The sequence below is a fragment of the Dermacentor andersoni genome, chromosome 7 (assembly GCF_023375885.2).
Source record: "Dermacentor andersoni chromosome 7, qqDerAnde1_hic_scaffold, whole genome shotgun sequence".
Taxonomy (NCBI): domain Eukaryota; kingdom Metazoa; phylum Arthropoda; class Arachnida; order Ixodida; family Ixodidae; genus Dermacentor; species Dermacentor andersoni.
Window position 1 is genome coordinate 1,468,059 of NC_092820.1, and position 16,930 is coordinate 1,484,988.

The 16,930-nt window shown below is 49.1% G+C and overlaps 1 protein-coding gene across 5 annotated transcripts in view; it reads left to right on the forward strand.

Moving 5' to 3' along the window:
* Positions 1-16,930, forward strand: part of LOC126535674 (uncharacterized) — a 372,872-nt gene that overhangs the window by 76,149 nt on the left and 279,793 nt on the right. For all 5 annotated transcript variants that reach the window (XM_055073269.2, XM_050182479.3, XM_055073268.2 and 2 more), the window contains exon 5: positions 5,239-5,266. In XM_055073269.2, coding sequence (XP_054929244.1) covers positions 5,239-5,266 — 28 coding nt within the window. The remainder of the gene's footprint in view (positions 1-5,238; positions 5,267-16,930) is intronic.

Sequence of the window (16,930 nt, forward strand, 5' to 3'; positions counted from 1 at the left end):
TGCTAGCAAGGAACATCTCTTTGTCAAGTACAACTCTGTAGAATGACGTGTTGCATAAGGCTGAGTGATTGCGCAGACGTAAAACAATAGGATAGTGATCGCTAATAATGGTGGTAACAATGCCAGCATCAGATGGATCTGTTAAGTTTTAAAATGCGTGATCAATTAAGGTGCCATCGGCAATGTTAGGACGAGTAGGGAGAGAAATTAAACATTCATATCCAAACTAGAATAGAATAAAGTCGGTAACTCTGTTAGACAGGATGCCAGTAAGCTATCGCAGGAAACGAAAGATCTGATCAAGAAATGCCGATGTATGAAAGTTTCTAACCCTACAGCCAGAATTGAACTGGCAGAACTTTCCAAGTTAATCAACAAGCGTAAGACGACTGACATAAGGAAGTATAATATGGATAGAATTGAACATGCTCTCAGGAACGGAGGAGCCTAAAAGCAGTGAAGAAGAAACTAGGAATAGGCAAGAATCAGATGTATGTGTTAAGACAAAGCCGGCGATATCATTACTAATATGGATGAGATCGTTCAAGTGGCTGAGGAGTTCTGTAGAGATTTATACAGTACCAGTGGCACCCACGACGATAATGGAAAAGAGAATAGTCTAGAGGAATTTGAAATCCCACCAGTAACGCCGGAAGAAGTAAAGAGAGCCTTGGGAGCTATGCAAAGGGGGAAGGCAGTTGAGGAGGATCAGGTAACAGCAGATTTGTTGAAGAATGGTGAGCAGATTGCTCTACAAAAACTGGCCACCCTGTATACACAATGCCTCATGACCTCGAGGGTACTGGAATCTTGGAAGGACGCCAACATAATCTTAATCCATAGGAAAGAAGACACCATGACTTGAAAAATTATAGACCGATTAGCTTACTGTCCGTTGCCTACAAAGTATTTACTAAAGTAATCGCAAATAGAATCAGGAACACCTTAGACTTCTGTCAACCAAAGGACCAGGCAGGATTTCATAAATGCTACTCAACAATAGACCATATTCACACTATCAGTTAGGTTATAGAGAAATGTGCGAAATATAACCAACCCTTATATATAGCTTTCATTGATTACGAGAATGTATTTCATTCAGTCGGAACCTCAGCAGTCATGTAGGCATTATGGAATCAGGGAGTAGACGAGCTGTGTGTAAAAATACTCAAAGATATCTATAGCGGCTCCACAGCCACCATAATCCTCCATAAAGAGAGCAACAAAATTCCAATAAAGAACGGCGTCAGGCAGGGAGATACGATCTCTCCAATGCTATTCACAGCGTGTTTACAGGAGGTATCCAGAGACCTGGATTGGGAAGAATTGGGGATAAAATTTGATGGAGAATACCTTAGTAAGTTGCGATTCGCTGATGATATTGCCTTGCTTAGTAACTCAGGGGAATAATTGCAATACATGCTCACTGACCTGGAGAGGCAAAGCAGAAAAGTGGGTCTTAAAATTAATCTGCAGAAAACTAAAGTAATGTTTAACAGTCTCGGAAGAGAACAGCAATTTACAATAGGCAGCGAGGCACTGGGAGTGGTAAGGGAGTACATCTACTTAGGGCAGGTAGTGACCGCGGATCTGGATCATGAGACTGAAATAATCAGAAGAATAAGAATGGGTTGGGGTGCATTTGGCAGGCATTCGCAGATCATGAACAGCAGCTTGCCATTATCTCTCAAGAAAAAAGTGTATAACAGTTGTGTCTTACCAGTACTCACGTACGGGGCAGAAACCTGGAGGCTTACGAAAAGGGTTCTTAAAATGAGGACGACGCAACGAGCCATGGAAAGAAGAATGATATGTGTGGCGTTAAGGGATAAGAAAAGAGCAGATTGGGTGAGGGAACAAATGCGAGGTAATGACATCTTATTTGATATCAAGAAAAAGAAATGGGGCATGGGAAGGACATGTAATGAGGAGGGAAGATAACCGATGGTCATTAAGGGTTACGGACTGGATTCCAAGGGAAGGGAAGCGTAGCAGGGGGCGGCAGAAAGTTAGGTGGGCGGATGAAATTAAGAGGTTTGCAGGGACAACATGGCCACAATTAGCACATGACCGGGGTTGTTGGAGAATTATGGGAGAGGCCTTTGCCCTGCAGTGGGCGTAACCAGGCTGATGATGATGATGATGATGATGATCCAGAACTATGGAAGATGCTTGACTAACTAAAGAATGAGATGAATTAGTACCTATGAGAATAATACTGATATCGCCCATTATTATTGCGTTACAATTAGTGCATGATATTTTTTCCATGGTTTGAACAAGCACACCACAGAAGTCAGTTACTAAAGAAGAAAGTGAGCGATGAATGCAGCCAAACACTAAGTTCTTGTTGCCTATACTGAAGACGGGGAATCAAATTCAACACAGATTCACAATTAGTAATATTCAACTCCAAGTCATGTTGTCGTTTATATGGAATGTTAGATGAGAGAAATATAGCTGAACCGCCGTGATTACTTGTCTCTCTATGAGAATACTCAGAAATGTATGAGTTAAAGGAGAATAGGTCCTTGTCATCATTACTAAGCCAGATTTCAGTCACACATATTATTGAAAAGGTGTTGTTAAGTGTCGAAAACAGGTGCTGAAAATGATCAAAATGCTTGCATACACTTCTAGCATTGAAGTGAATAATTTAATGGTAGTCGCTCGACATGAACTTATTCGGTGCAGATGTTGCCAGGTAAGAATCCATGGTGGATGTCAATGACATTTAAGAGTCAGAATAGAGGCAGTTGAAGACAGAATAGTCAGACTCATCAGCAATTTGACAAACAAAGCTCTAATTTGTCTTTCTAGCCATTATCTGACAATTATCTGTCCACAAGTGCTTCGAGTTGTTGGCTTTTTTTGGCACTAGTGCTTTAGAAAAAAAATGCCTTATTTTGTGATGTCAAGTGGTCATTAACAAATATAGGAAATTTGTCATATTTGCCAATGTCATTCAGGCAGAGCCTTGCCTTTTGTTTCTTGCTGATGAAATCATTCGTTTTCGTTCGATAACAGAATCTAGCAGTTAAGTTTTTCTTGCCCTTATCTTTAGTAGACACTCGATGAACAACATCGGTTTCAGAGGAATTCATGGGACATCTAATTTTCCTGCCCACTGTCTCCAAAACTTCAACACAGTCCTCGCCCTGAGTACAGGGTATACCCCTGATTTCGATGTTGTTCATGTGAGAGTACTGCTCGAGCTCGGATACCCTTCAGGAAAGTGAACAGCTTTCCGTTTTCAGGGCTTTGTTTTCTGCCACAAGTGAGGCCTTCTCACTGTGCACCTTTTCAAGCAGATCATTAAGAAACTTTAGAATGGACTCAAGGCTGTCCATGTGCTTCTTTAAGTCGAGCACGTCGACCCCAGATGTCTTCATGTTAACGATAATCTTGTCAACAATGTGATCAGTCATATGATCCGATTCATTAAGAAGTCTTGACTCTAGTTCATGTATTCTCTTAGCGAGCTCAGCACAGATGGGCATATCTAACAGCGCTCAACTAAAAAACACTAAAAACTTAATGCAAGGACACAAGTAGCATAAAAACAGTTCTTGGCAGCAGCGACAGTAACAGGATAAGAAAGAAAACGACAGATGCTGTTGTAACCAACCTGTACAAGCAGAAAAGAACGCGTGAGCTGGTGCGCGAGCACTGCCGCTGCTGCCAAGACTGGTCGACAGCAGATGAAGATGGCCTTTAAGTAGCGATGCTGGGACAAGTGAGCACCACCTGGTGGTCTTCTGTGAAGATCTTGCTTAACAAGATAGCTTCCTTGATGTCATTTGCTGTTGATCCAGCCAAATTCGAGTGGCCTTTTGGGAAGATCATGTTTAAAAGCCTGTACAAGCAGAAAGGAACGCGTGAGCTGGTGCGCTAGCACTGCCGCTGCTGCCAAGACTGGTCGACAGCAGATGAAGATGGCCTTTAAGTAGCGATGCTGAGACAAGTGAGCACTGCCTGGTGGTCTTCTGTGAAGATCTTGCTTGACAAGATAGCTTCCTTGATGTCATTTGCTGTTGATCCAGCCACTGACAAAGAGGATGCTTCAAATGGTCCGTGGGACAAATGTGTGTTGGAAGGAGGACAAGAGCAGAAAGGACCTGTGCATTGAGGAATGAACAAAAAAGGAAGCGTGCCGCCGCTTCTTTGAAGGAGCTTGAGCTCAGAATGCAAAGTGTTGGCTGGCACCGAGATGCAGGTGTCCCACTTCCAAAGCAAAATAAACTCAGCCCGTCTTGACATAAAACAATGTTTTGTGTCACACAGTGAATTTTGCAAAGGCACTCAGGAAAAACTGGGAAACTCTGGGCACCTGGAAATGTCAACTTGATAGACACCCTGGTTGACGTAGTCGTTCTGCGGAAACCCGCAAGGTGGAGAGAAGTAATGAATAAATGGAAAATCAGACATCCACCCTCAGCCATCTGCTAGCCGCCTGGTTAACTCAAATGGTAGAGCGGCTGCCCCGGAAAGGCGGTGGTCCCGAGTTCGCGTCCCGGGTCAGGACGAATTTTTCTTCAACTGTGAGGCTTTTCTTTCGAGGAACCCGTATGGGTTTCCTTTGTAGCAATTGCTACGAACAGGGTGGATGTCCGATTTTACCTTTATTCACACCCTGGTTAAGTAATTTAATAAATGTCTCATGAGCATGCAGGCTTTTGCCTTCATCTTTTTTGCATATGCTAAAGTGATGATGATGATGATGATAAAAGTCACAGCTTTCTGTTGCTGGTAGAGCATGGTATTTCAAAAACTCCATGTTGCTTAGTAAAAGTTTTTGTTTTGAGCTTAGTGTTAACTAGACATACAATATGCAGTGATGGATTGCAAATGCATTCCACTTTTCTTTAGAATCTAAAGAAAAAGAACATGATTGAAACTGGCATGGCTCTTATCTCCTGTGATGTGAAACAGAGCTGCAAGGCGAGCACACGTGGCTCTAGCGCATTTTCTTAGCACTACAACCAGGGGGTGTGAAATGCCAAGAGGCTAATACTCAGAGGCCCCATTTTGACACTTGCATTTGAGGAACAGTCATTGGATGGACGATTACAGACATGTCCATAAAAACTGTTTATGACAAACTAGCATAGACTATTATTCTAGTTCAAATGCATTCAGCTCGAAAAACGCAGAGCTACTTGTTTTTTGCTCCTTCTGTTTCTGTATTCTGCCATGACAGAAGAATAATTATTCGTTTTTTGCCTCCTCTTTCTCTAGAGATCAAGACCTGAAGTTGCAGCGTACTGTAAGTAGCATAATGTGGACTTTCTCATTCTTACTACTGCCCACTGTCAGCTTTTGCAGATACTTTGGTTGCGTTTTGTGTTAACAACCTTTGTACGTCCTCAGCTTTGCCTGAAGTGTGTCTGTTTTCCTCAAAGTGTGGGCCTTCAGCTGCCCAGAAGCAGCTGTGAGGCATGAGGAACGAGTTAGAATGGGAAGGCCATGAAATCCATGAAAAGACAATGGGTGGTTTATTAGCGAATGTTGATGTATGATGCTTCTGGCACACATAGAATAACCTCATCAGCGGGTTTCATGGTACATGAAAGCAGGAGTGCAGAACATGGACACGAGAGCAATGAGAAGGACACCATTGTTGTGTCGGCAGCGGCAGGCAAGTGGGGGCCCACGCCCAGCGAACACGCGGTGAGCGCCGACGCAGAGAAGGATGACACGGAGCCAACTGCTCCTGATGAAAACCGGAACGAAGACTGAGCCGGCTCGCGGCCGTTTATTACTAAAAAGGACTTCACACGCCAGGTGACACCTCCTGATTGGTCCCAGCTCGTCACATGACAGAAAGGGGGTGCGCCATCTAGCTAAACTATTACGAAACATAAATGTATGATAACACAGAGATCTGGCAGGGGGCGACACTATACTACATCACCCCCCCCTGGAAACAAAGTAAGCATACAGTGAAACACGCATACATGACGTGCACTTAAGTCCAAGGACAAATTCAGTTCGTTCCCCCCCACGTTCACACACACGCGCACCAGATGCACACAAGGCACGCACTTAAGTCCACAACAAATTCAGTCCATCCCCGCCCAAGTTCACATACACGCGCACCAGTCTTGGGCACCAAAACACAGGCAGTCAGTCAAAACAATATCCGACAAAGAACACAGCACAAGACTCACTGCACCACAACAAGGAAAACATTTTATACCTGTGTGAACGAAAACTGAACTGTCTCCTAAATGTCACAGCGAGGCCCCTAGCCGTGTCAATCGAAGACAGCAATACGCTTTAGATTCAAGAGACATAATCATCGAGCCACGGAGGCAGTTTTTTGTCACGATGAGGACGCGTGCGTACCTCAGAATAACTTTGGGGGTTGCGACACGTATCGGTCGACTTTAAAAACCTAGTCGTCCCACTACTATTTCCCTCCCCCTGGTTGGAAAATTGAATGTGGTTGTCACTCAAAGCTGGATAGGGTTGCCCAGGAAGCTCCTCTCGACGTCCCAACAAGTCCTCAGATGCTACCGATTCCCCCACGGAATCCGAAACGATTGCTGACTGTGTAGACTCGGAAGTGATACAGTCAGACGCACTACTTAACTGATGCCTATGAAAGGACAATGTCACGACAGACAAGTCATCGGAATGACTATCAAGGTTTGAATATGAGTACAAAAAATCTTTATCAGTTATGGACAATGTACTATGTTTTGAATTATCTACTACTGTGGTTAACTTAGACGCATTACTGAGTACCCATCACTGAGTACAAAAGTCTTCCCATCACTGAGTACAAAAGAGGATGGTCCTACCTGGGCCTTAACTGTACGAGGTTTACTGTACTTAAAAAATCCTTTCTTGGCAAGTTTTACTTTGACGCTGTCTCCCACCTTGTTACGAGTTGCCTGGGCACCTCTACGTTTGTCTACATACTGTTTAGTTTGCCGCTGTTTCTGCGAGACTCTCTCGCGAACTTGAGGAAGAAACTGTCCTGAACCGCTATGTGCTTATGCAACCTGAAGTTGCTAATATCTATCTTTGAACGAGGTTGACGACTATGAAGTAGGAAAGCTGGGGACACACCCGTTGAAGTATGTGGCGTAATCCGATAGGAACCCAAGAATTCTGAAATGCTTTTCGAAGCATCTCGATCTTCAAGCCTTGCTACCTGCAGATGTTCCTTAATGACTCGGTTGAACCTTTCTATTTGACCATTTCCCTGAGGATAATAGTTGGAGGAGAAAAAATGAGCGATCCCCTTTTCCTTTAGGTAATCTTGGAATTGTTTTGAAACAAACTGCAGAGCATTGTCTGTAACTATAGAGTCTGGCAACCCTTCACGGCTGAAAGCCCAGTCAAGAAGCTTAATGACATCATCTGTCGAGATGGAATTAGTACCAAGTACTTCTGGCCACTTCGAGTAGTAATCAACTAGGGTGACTAGATACCTAGGGTAGGATGTGTTTAATGGGCCGATGATGTCCATTCCCAATTTCTGCCAAGGCCCGCTCGGCCATTCGACTGGTTGCAATGGAACTACATGAGGCTTTGCAGACTTGTCTGCCAGCTTACATACATGACAATGCTTTACATACTGTTCAACAGTGCTATCCATCTGGGGCCACCAATAGCGTTCACGAAGAAGCTGCTTGGTACGTACTATGCCCTGATGACTTTCATGTGCCAGCTGTAGAAATGTCGGTATTAGAACACTGGGTATTACGACACGATCACCACGCATGAGTAATCCATCTACAAAAGACAATTCTTCATTTACATGAAAGTAAGCTATTAAAGCATTGTCTATGTTTTTCTTAGAAGGCCAACCCTCTACTAGGCATTTACTGACCTTCTGAAGAGTTTCACCTGTGCTCGTAGCAAGTTGCACTGTTTCCTTGTCAACGACCGATGTGACTAAGGATACTATTTCTTCCTCCTGGACTACATTCTGCGAATCCTTTACTGGAAGTCTAGACAAGGCATCAGCTACTAGATTTTCTGATCCTTTGCAATATTCAATCTGAAAGTTGTAATACAGGAGCCTGACTGACCATCTCGAAATGCGAAGAGGTCGATGACCTGAGTCGCCAGCGGACAGTAATGCAACTACTGCTTGATGGTCAGTTCAAAGAGTGAACCGTCTACCCCAGAGGTAAACATGCCATTTTTCACATGCGAACAGACATGCTAGCGCTTCACGCTCTCCTACAGAATACTTTCATTCAGCTACAGACAAAGTTCTAGATGCAAAAGCTACAGTTTCTAGCTTAGAACCATACGGTTGTTGTAACACAGCACCAACACCAACATCAGATGCATCAGTCGTGACTACCACAGGCAATTCAGGGTTAAAAATCTTAATGACAGGGGAACATGTAAGACGAGCTTTCAACTGATTGAAGCTGCGTTGTGCATCATCAGACCAAGCAAAATTTTGCCCTTGCCTGAGCATGAGGCAAAGTGGTTCTACAAGTTCTGCATAATGATCAATGATCTTAACATAGTAACCAGCTAATCCTAAGAAGGATTGCAAAGACCTAATATCTGTTGGAGCAGGCGCATTCAGGATTGCCTTTACCTTGCTCTCTGTAGGCGAAATGCCTTCAGCTGAAATTTTATGGCCCAGAAAAGTCAGTTCTCTCACAGAGAAGACACATTTTTCATTGTTCCATACCACTGTTTGAAATGCAAAGCAAGACTTCTCTTAAGTTAGCATCATGCTCAGGTTTTGTCTGACGCCATACCAAGATGTCATCAAGGTAACAGACAACATTCTTACAACTCTGCAAGATTTGTGACACCATTTTCTGAAACACTGCTGGCGCGGATGCCAAGCCAAAACAGACACGCTTGAACCTGAATAAGCCTTCATGAGTTATGAATGTAGTGAGATCTCTACTACCTTCTTCCAGTAACAGCTGGTGGTAAGCAGATGCTAGATCCAGCTTAGAAAAATATGTGGCACCATGAAACATTTGTAATAACTCTTCTACGTGCGGCAAAGGATCCCCATCAATGACAATTGCCTTATTCGGTTCCCGTAGGTCTACACAGAGCCGGATGGCTCCATCTTTTTTGCGCACCACGACAAGTGGAGACACCCATTCAGAAGCCTCGACGCGCTCGATGACGTCGCAGCCCTCGAGACGTCGCAGTTCATTTGTCACCTGGTCACGGAGAGCCAGGGGTAGTCTGCGCAACTTTGAAGATACTGGTTCCATACCTGGCCGCCGATGTATTCGGTGCACGAAGTTTTTGACGAGTCCCAACTCGCCACTGAAGAGGTGATCAAAACCCGGAGGCACACCTGTGGGGCTCTGTACTGGAGGAAGCGAAGCCAGGCAGCATGTCAGTGACGTACCATCGATTTGTATCCCCAAGCGCTGGATGGCGTCAAGACCCAACAGTGACGTTCCTGTAGACGTTACGTGGAACGTGACTGAGCACGACCTTTGAAGAAACTGGACAGTGGCTTGGAAAAGGTCTTGAATGTCGATGCGTTGCTTGGAGAAATTCCTCAAGTCCACTGCTGTTTTTGACAGTCTGTGCTGTCGACCAAAGTGCTTTCCAAAATCTTCGGCCGTCATCAATGACACAGACGCTCCTGTGTCCACGAGCAGCCGCATGGCGACGCCGTTAACCACGACCGGGACTTGTAAATTCCTTTTTGGCTTCCAAAGTGCTCACCGTCAAGACAGACGCGGACGGCTGTCCTGCGGAAGTTGAAGACAGCGTTTCTGCGGAAGAGACGCGCTGAACAGTACTGATGCAAAATGGCCCAACGTGTGGCAGGCGTTGCACCGCCGGTTCCCTGCTGGACAATTCCTGTACGTTGCAATATGTTTCGTGCTGCCACACCGGTCGCATGAACTACGGTCGACATTAGGGTCTCTCTTCGCATCCTGTGCTTCATTGCGGGTCCCAGAGGAGCCTTGCGGAAGATGTCGCTCATCTGGGCGGCCTCCCGGAAGACGTCGGCCATCTTGGCGGCGCCTCGGAAGAAGCCGGCCATTTTCATGGCCTCCCGGAAGACGTCGGCCATCTTGGCGGCTCCCCGGAAGAAGTCGGCCATCTTGGCTCGTCGACGGAGCGCCAAGTTGAGCTGCCTCGATTCTTTGTATTTTTTCGGAGTCGAACGCGCGGTTCGCTCGATGCAGGGCTTCTAAAAAGCGTCCAATTTCTTTCCTTGTCAAGGGACAGGGTTTCGCCATGAGCTAACAGCTTTTCGCGAACGCTGACGTTCACTATGCCATGTAATATTCGGTCTCGGACGCGCTCATTGTAGGTTGTGCCGAAGTTGCACTGCACCGCCTTCTCTTTCAGTGCGGTCACGAATTCCAGGAATCCTTCTCCCTTGAACTGCCTTCGACTGGTGAATTCGTGCTTCTCCGCCAGAACATTTGTTGACGCGGCGAACAGCCGGTCAAGCCGCTGCAAGAGTTTCTGGAATTCTGACGCTGGTGGGACCGCTTCACTTGACGTTGACGCTGCGCCGGTCGACTGCCTTGCTGCCTCGCTTGACGCTGACGCTGCGCCGGTTAACTGCCTTGCTGCTTCCTGCTCCTCGTCTGCAAAGTACTTCCGTTGTCCCTCACGCCCGAGAGCGCTGACGAGCGTGGACGCTCGTCGCGCGTCCGTCCAGTCACCACCGCCGGCCGCTTCGAGGTGGGCCTGAAAAATTTTTTTCCATCGATACCATGAAATTAATGGTGGCCCGGGTAATTCCAGAAAAACGGGAAGGTTCGCCATAAAAGACGCCATGCCCGGTAGCGTGCAGGAGACAGTGCAGAAAACAAGCCGGCGCTCACAGCAGGAATGGGGCAAGGAAGAACAAAGGGGTGCGAGAAGGCATAGGCTCGGAAGCCTCGCGACGCCAAGTGCGTCGGCGGCGTTTGCATGCCGTGCAGACACGGAAGGGTCGCTTCACTTACGAAGCTCGTTGGTTTCCCGGGCTTCGGTCGGAACCGCAGCGGGAATCCCATCCTTGTCACCACAAGATGTGTCGGCAGCGGCAGGCAAGTGGGGGCCCACGCCCAGCGAACGCGCGGCGAGCGCCGATGCAGAGAAGGATGACACGGAGCCAACTGCTCCTGATGAAAACCGGAACGAAGACTGAGCCGGCTCGCGGCCGTTTATACTAAAAAGGACTTCACACGCCAGATGACACCTCCTGATTGGTCCCAGCTCGTCACATGACAGAAAGGGGGTGCGCCATCTAGCTAAACTACTACGAAACATAAATGTATGATAACACAGAGATCTGGCAGGGGGCGACGCTATGCTACAACCATCAACTGCACTCCTGCTTTTTTCATACTGTCCATGTTTTTCACGCTTGCTCTTCTATAGCATGAATTTCTACCAACGTGCTTAGCTTTCTCTTGTTTTAAGTCCACCTGTGTTGCGTTGAAATGAGAAACTTTATTATTGATTTTCTTGTCATTTGGTTATTTTCTTGTGCACTCGTGCTACATCAGGGTGTCTACCAACCGGGAAAACCGGGAATTCTCAGGGATTTTGAGTAGTCTTGAAATACTCGGGGAAAACTCAGGGAATTTGTGCTTCTATCAGCGAAAATTAGCTCTACTTTTATTGTAAGGGAACGAAAGTCGCTGTAATGCTGGCTTGAGTAAGAGAGGTGAATCGCAACGAATTGTCTTTGACGCTGTGTCATCGGCTGGAGGAGTTGCCAGTGGGCAGTCAACAGCCGACTTTGCGGATGCCCGATAATTTGGACGGCTTCTCGGCACCACCACGTACCCCATAGAACGTCTCTAAAAACATATCTGAAATTTTGTACGTAAGAACCCTTCGGCGTCCGATTTTCCGGACATTTTGCCGTGACCGAAGGTCCGATACGGCATTAATCAAAGCCACCACCGCTGCTGTTTTGATTGCCTCACCGCCTCGAACCGGCGCTCTCGCACGCAGATCCGATGGCAGCCGTAGCCACCACCGCCGCCCCCGCAGGGGCGTCTGTGTCAGCAGGCGTTTGGTGTGTTACGACACCACGTACCCGAGCACACGAGGGTTGGACCCTCCTGCGTGGGTACATCAGCAGGGTACATCAAGCTCCATGTTAGGCCATATGTGCCCAATCCGCTCAGATGTTTCAAATGCCGTTTCAGCCACAGTTCGAAGAGCTGTCGAGGCCATCAAACCTGTGCGAAGTGCAGTGCCCAAGAACATACTTCTTAAGCTTGCGAGAACACTCTCCATTGCGTAAACTGTGAAGGGAAGCACGCCACATACTCGCGGTCATGCCCATCCTGGAAAAAGGAGAAAGAAATTATCACGATCAAAGTAAAGGAAAACATAACATTCAAGGAGGCACGCAGGCGAGTATCCTACCTGCCCAAAAACACATTTGCCGAAGTCCGGCGGCTGTCCGACCCACACCCAGTGAGGTGGCAGTGACGCCATCCACCCCCCTGGCGGCTGCAGCTAGCGCTGCTACGCCAACCCAGCAGATGGGGCCATCTACCTCCGGGCAGGTGCCCTTAAAGGCCTCGTCCAACGTGCTGAGGCCTTCACGCCAAACAAAGCGGGCGGAAGAGCACATGTTCAGCGCCTCGCAAGAGGCGATGGACACAACCACGAGCCAGACGGCGCCACCAGCGCCTAAGGAGCGGCGAGGCACTCTCAATCGCTCCAAAAGAGACAAAACTCCCGTCACGGCACCTGCAAAAGGCCCGTGAACTAATCTGTTTCTTAAACACAGAGCACCAAACACATGTATCAAAATGCAAACACAAATACTACAGTGGAATGTACGAGGACTTCTACATAACCTCGACGACGTTAGAGAAATAATACACAAATACAATCCTAAGCTGCTGTGTGTTCAAGAGACACATCTCAAACCTACCAATACAAATTTTCTTCGAAACTACACCATCTTCCGCAAAGACCGTGAGGAGGCTAATGCCTCCGGCGGTGTAGCAATAATAGCAGACAAGGCAGTAGCTTGCCGACCCGTCGCCCTTAACACACCCCTTGAGGCAGTGTCAGTTCAGGCCATTCTTTTTAATAAAGTAGCAACTGTGTATTCCATTTATATACCGCCGAACCAGCGTCTCGAAAAAACACTTTTATAACCTCATTGACCAGTTTCCCGAGCCTTATATAGTCGTGGGAGATTTTAACGCTCATAACACAATGTGGGGAGACTCGCGATGCGACGCGAGAGGTCGACTCATTGAAAACTTTCTTTTAACCACCGGTGCGTGTCTCTTTAATAAGAAAGAACCAATGTATTATAATCCGCACCATAACTCGTACTCATGAATAGACCTGGCGATCGGATCCGCTTCCATTTTTCCTGATTTAGAATGCCATGTAATTAAAGACCCATTCGGAAGTGATCACTTCCCAGTAACGCTGAACTTCGTAAACAAACATGACTTGCATCCCCACTTCCCTCGCTGGAAACTGGCCTCAGCTGACTGGGAACGTTTTAGGAAATCTGCCCACATATCACAGGATTTTATAGATAATTTTACTATAGATCAGGCTGTTTTATACTTCACCACTTTTATCATGGACGCCGCTGAAAAGTTCATTTCTCAAACAAAGGGCACTTTATCCAAAAGACGGGTCCGCTGGTGGAATGACGATTGTAGAGAGGCGCGGAAGAGACAAAATAAAGCTTCGAGCAAACTACGTGAAAGTCCTACAGCGGAAAATCTTATAGAATTTAAACAGGTTAAATCACAGGGAAGAAGGACGCGACGACTGGCAAAGAGGGCAAGCTGGCAGAGGTTTCTCTGGTATAAATTCGTATACTCAAGAATCTAAAGTATGTGATGGGCTGAAAAGGCTTAAGGGGCAAGAACTTCATCCGTTGCCCCTAGTAAACGGTGAAGCAAACCGCTTGGAAGACCAAGCTGACGCCCTTGGCGAACACTTCCAATACGTTTTCAGTTTTAACCATTACTCCAAGGCGTTTCTAAAGCACAAACAAGTGGCAGAACGCAAGGCTATCGACCGCAAATGCAGACAGAACGAACCCTTCAACACGCCTTTTAACATCGCCAAGTTGAGAGCCTCCCTGACTTCATGTCAGAGCTCCACACCTGGACTGGACAGGATCATGTACGACATGATTAAACACCTCCGCAGTGATACTCAAATTACTCTGCTAGCCCTTTTTAACGCAGTATGGGCTGCGGGATACCTGCCTACCGCATGGAAAGAAGCCCTGGCCGTTCCGATTCTCAAACAAGGCAAAGACCCCACATTAGTAATGTAGCAAGTATGTGCCTCCCCCTCGGGCATAATCTTGGTTCGCCCGCCAAGCTTAGTGGCCTGCTAAAGCTCGGCAGGCAACATTGGTCACCACCACAATAAACACCGACGAGCACGGCTGCTCGCCGGTCAGTCATCGTTCAGCACCACCACGCTGCGGAGCGTCCGTCTATCGGCAGGTGCCACAAGCCCTTCCTTGTTCACGACCTGGGGTGGATCGTGACACTGGCGACGAGGATGGCGACGAGTACCTACGAAGCGTCCCACACCGCCGCGAGCAGCGAAACATCGCCCCCCTGTTGCTGCCGCCATGTCGCTGTACGGAAGGCTCGAGTCATTCGAGGGAGATGGGTCCGCCTGGCAAATTTACGAGGAGCAAGTCCACGTGTTCTTCCGGGCAAACGACACACCCGAGGCCAAACAGCGGGAGATTTTCCTGGCCAGCTGCGGGACCCGCGTCTTCAGCCTCCTGGAGGCTGAAGCCGGAGCCGCCGGGGCCGCCGGCGGCTCCGGCGGCTCACAACCGGAGCCGCCAAGGAGGAGAGACCCTCGGGCAATTCGTTGCTGCGCTACGAGGGTTAGCGAGTGCCTGCGCCTTCGGGGACCAACTGGACTCGCTGCTCCGAAACCGTTTCGTCTGCGGAATCAACAACCCCGCCATGCAGACGCGACTCCTGGAGCATCCCGACCTGTCGCTGGACGACGCCGTGAAGGCAGCGCTGGCAATGGAAGCTGCCGCCAAGGATGTCGTCGAGATTTCCCGTGCGACTGGCTCACCGTCAGCGGAAGCGGCGGTCAACAAGTTCGCGACAAAGGGCAGTACCTGCGGTCACTGTGGTGGTGCCCACTACCTCTCACAGTGCCAGTTCTCTCAAGCACAATGCTTTACGTGCGGGAAAACTGGGCACCTGGCACGTGTATGCCGAAGGGGGAGGACGAACAGCAAGCAGCAGCCTGATTCAAGCCCAGATACAACACAAGCCCGCGGCCAGGGTAGCCGTCGCAAGGGTACGCGGCGGAGGCATGTGGCAGCAAGCTCAAGTTCTTCCTCGACCAGGCTCCACGTTGCGGCCGAGGACCCGCCGATTTTCGACATGTGGCACACAGGCTTTGTACCGTCGTCTGTGCCACCATACATTCTGACCGTAGAAATCTGCGCGCACCCCATTTCCATGGAGCTGGACACGGGGGCCAGCGTGTCTTTAATGGCCGGGAAGCTGTTCAAGCGTACTTTTCCCGGCATGTCCATCGAGGCTTCGGGCATGGTGCTGCGCAGCTCCTCTGGGCCACTGTCCCAGGTCCAGGTTCAGGCACAGGTCAGCGTTCGTTTTGGCGACAGGGAGGCAACCCTACCCCTTTACTTAACAAAGGGGTCGTCGCCGACTCTGCTGTGCCGAAACTGGATTCATGTACTGGGCATTCGTCTGCCAGAGTACCCGGAAGCCAGCCTGCATGTGGTGCAGAGCTGCCAAATCTGCCAGGAGCATCAGCGAGCCTCGCGTAATGTGGAAAGCACCCCCTGGCCGTTCCCACAGAGACCCTGGTCCCGCCTACATGTGGATTTTGGGGGCTCTGGCGGTGGTGGCGGAGCAGCCTCCCTGCGCTTGGAGGACCTGCAGAGCCAGCTCGAGGAACAGCGGGAGCTGGCATCGGCACGGCTGCTGGAGCTGGAGCAGTTTCAGCTTGACCACAAGGAGGCCCTGAAGACGGTGGAGTGGCTACGGATAGAGCTGCGGTCACTGCCCGAGAGCCTGGTGGTGAGCACGGCCGAGTACAATGCCTGCAGAGCCAGTTCTCCGTGCTGTACAATGAGAACAGGCAGCTCAAGAGCGAGGTCTCCCGCAGCAAGCGCAAGCTGCGCGAGGCCCAATCAGAGACGCAGAAGCTGAAGCAGAAGCTGGCTGCTGACTAAGGATGCCGTCCCGGGCCTTCACCAGAGTCGGGAGCTCCAGTTTTCGCCAGGAACTTCCGTCCTGGCCCACCCTGGTCTGCGGGACAGGTGGTGTCTCCTGCCAGCACCTCATCGCTGCTCGTGCGCATGCCAGACGGGGCCATGTGGCACAGACATGCCGACCATGTCAGGCCTCGCCTCGGGACCTGGCCAGCACCCTCGACTGCCACTTCTGAGTTCCAGCCCACAGGAGGACTAGCGGCAGCACCAGTCGCTCCCAGCAGAACACTACCCACCTCGGAGGCGGCAACCGTAGCCAGTGGTGCGGCACCCGTTGGACCTGTGTCGAGCCCAGCACCACTGGCAAGGCCGACCACTATGAACCCTCCGGATGGAGCGAGGCTGGCTCAGGCAGCACCCGGCGTTGCCACACCCGACCCGTCAACACCGGTGCCCAGGCGGAGTACTCGGCGGCGGAGGCCACCGAACCGTTACTCGCCTTGATAGCAGGCAGCGTCGGCCCAGCTAGGATGGAGGCAGAGCCTCATATTGTGAACATGGACGTTTTGTTTTTCATTTATCAAACAAACTGGGGGTAAGGGGGTGTAGCAAGTATGTGACGCCCCCTCGGGCATAATCTTGGTTCGCCCACCAAGCTCGGTGGCCTGCTAAAGCTCGGCAGGCAACATTGGTCACCGCACCACAATAAACACCGACGAGCACGGCTGCTCGCCGGTCAGTCATCGTTCAACACCACCACGCTGCGGAGCGTCCGTCTATCGGAGGGTGCCACAAGCC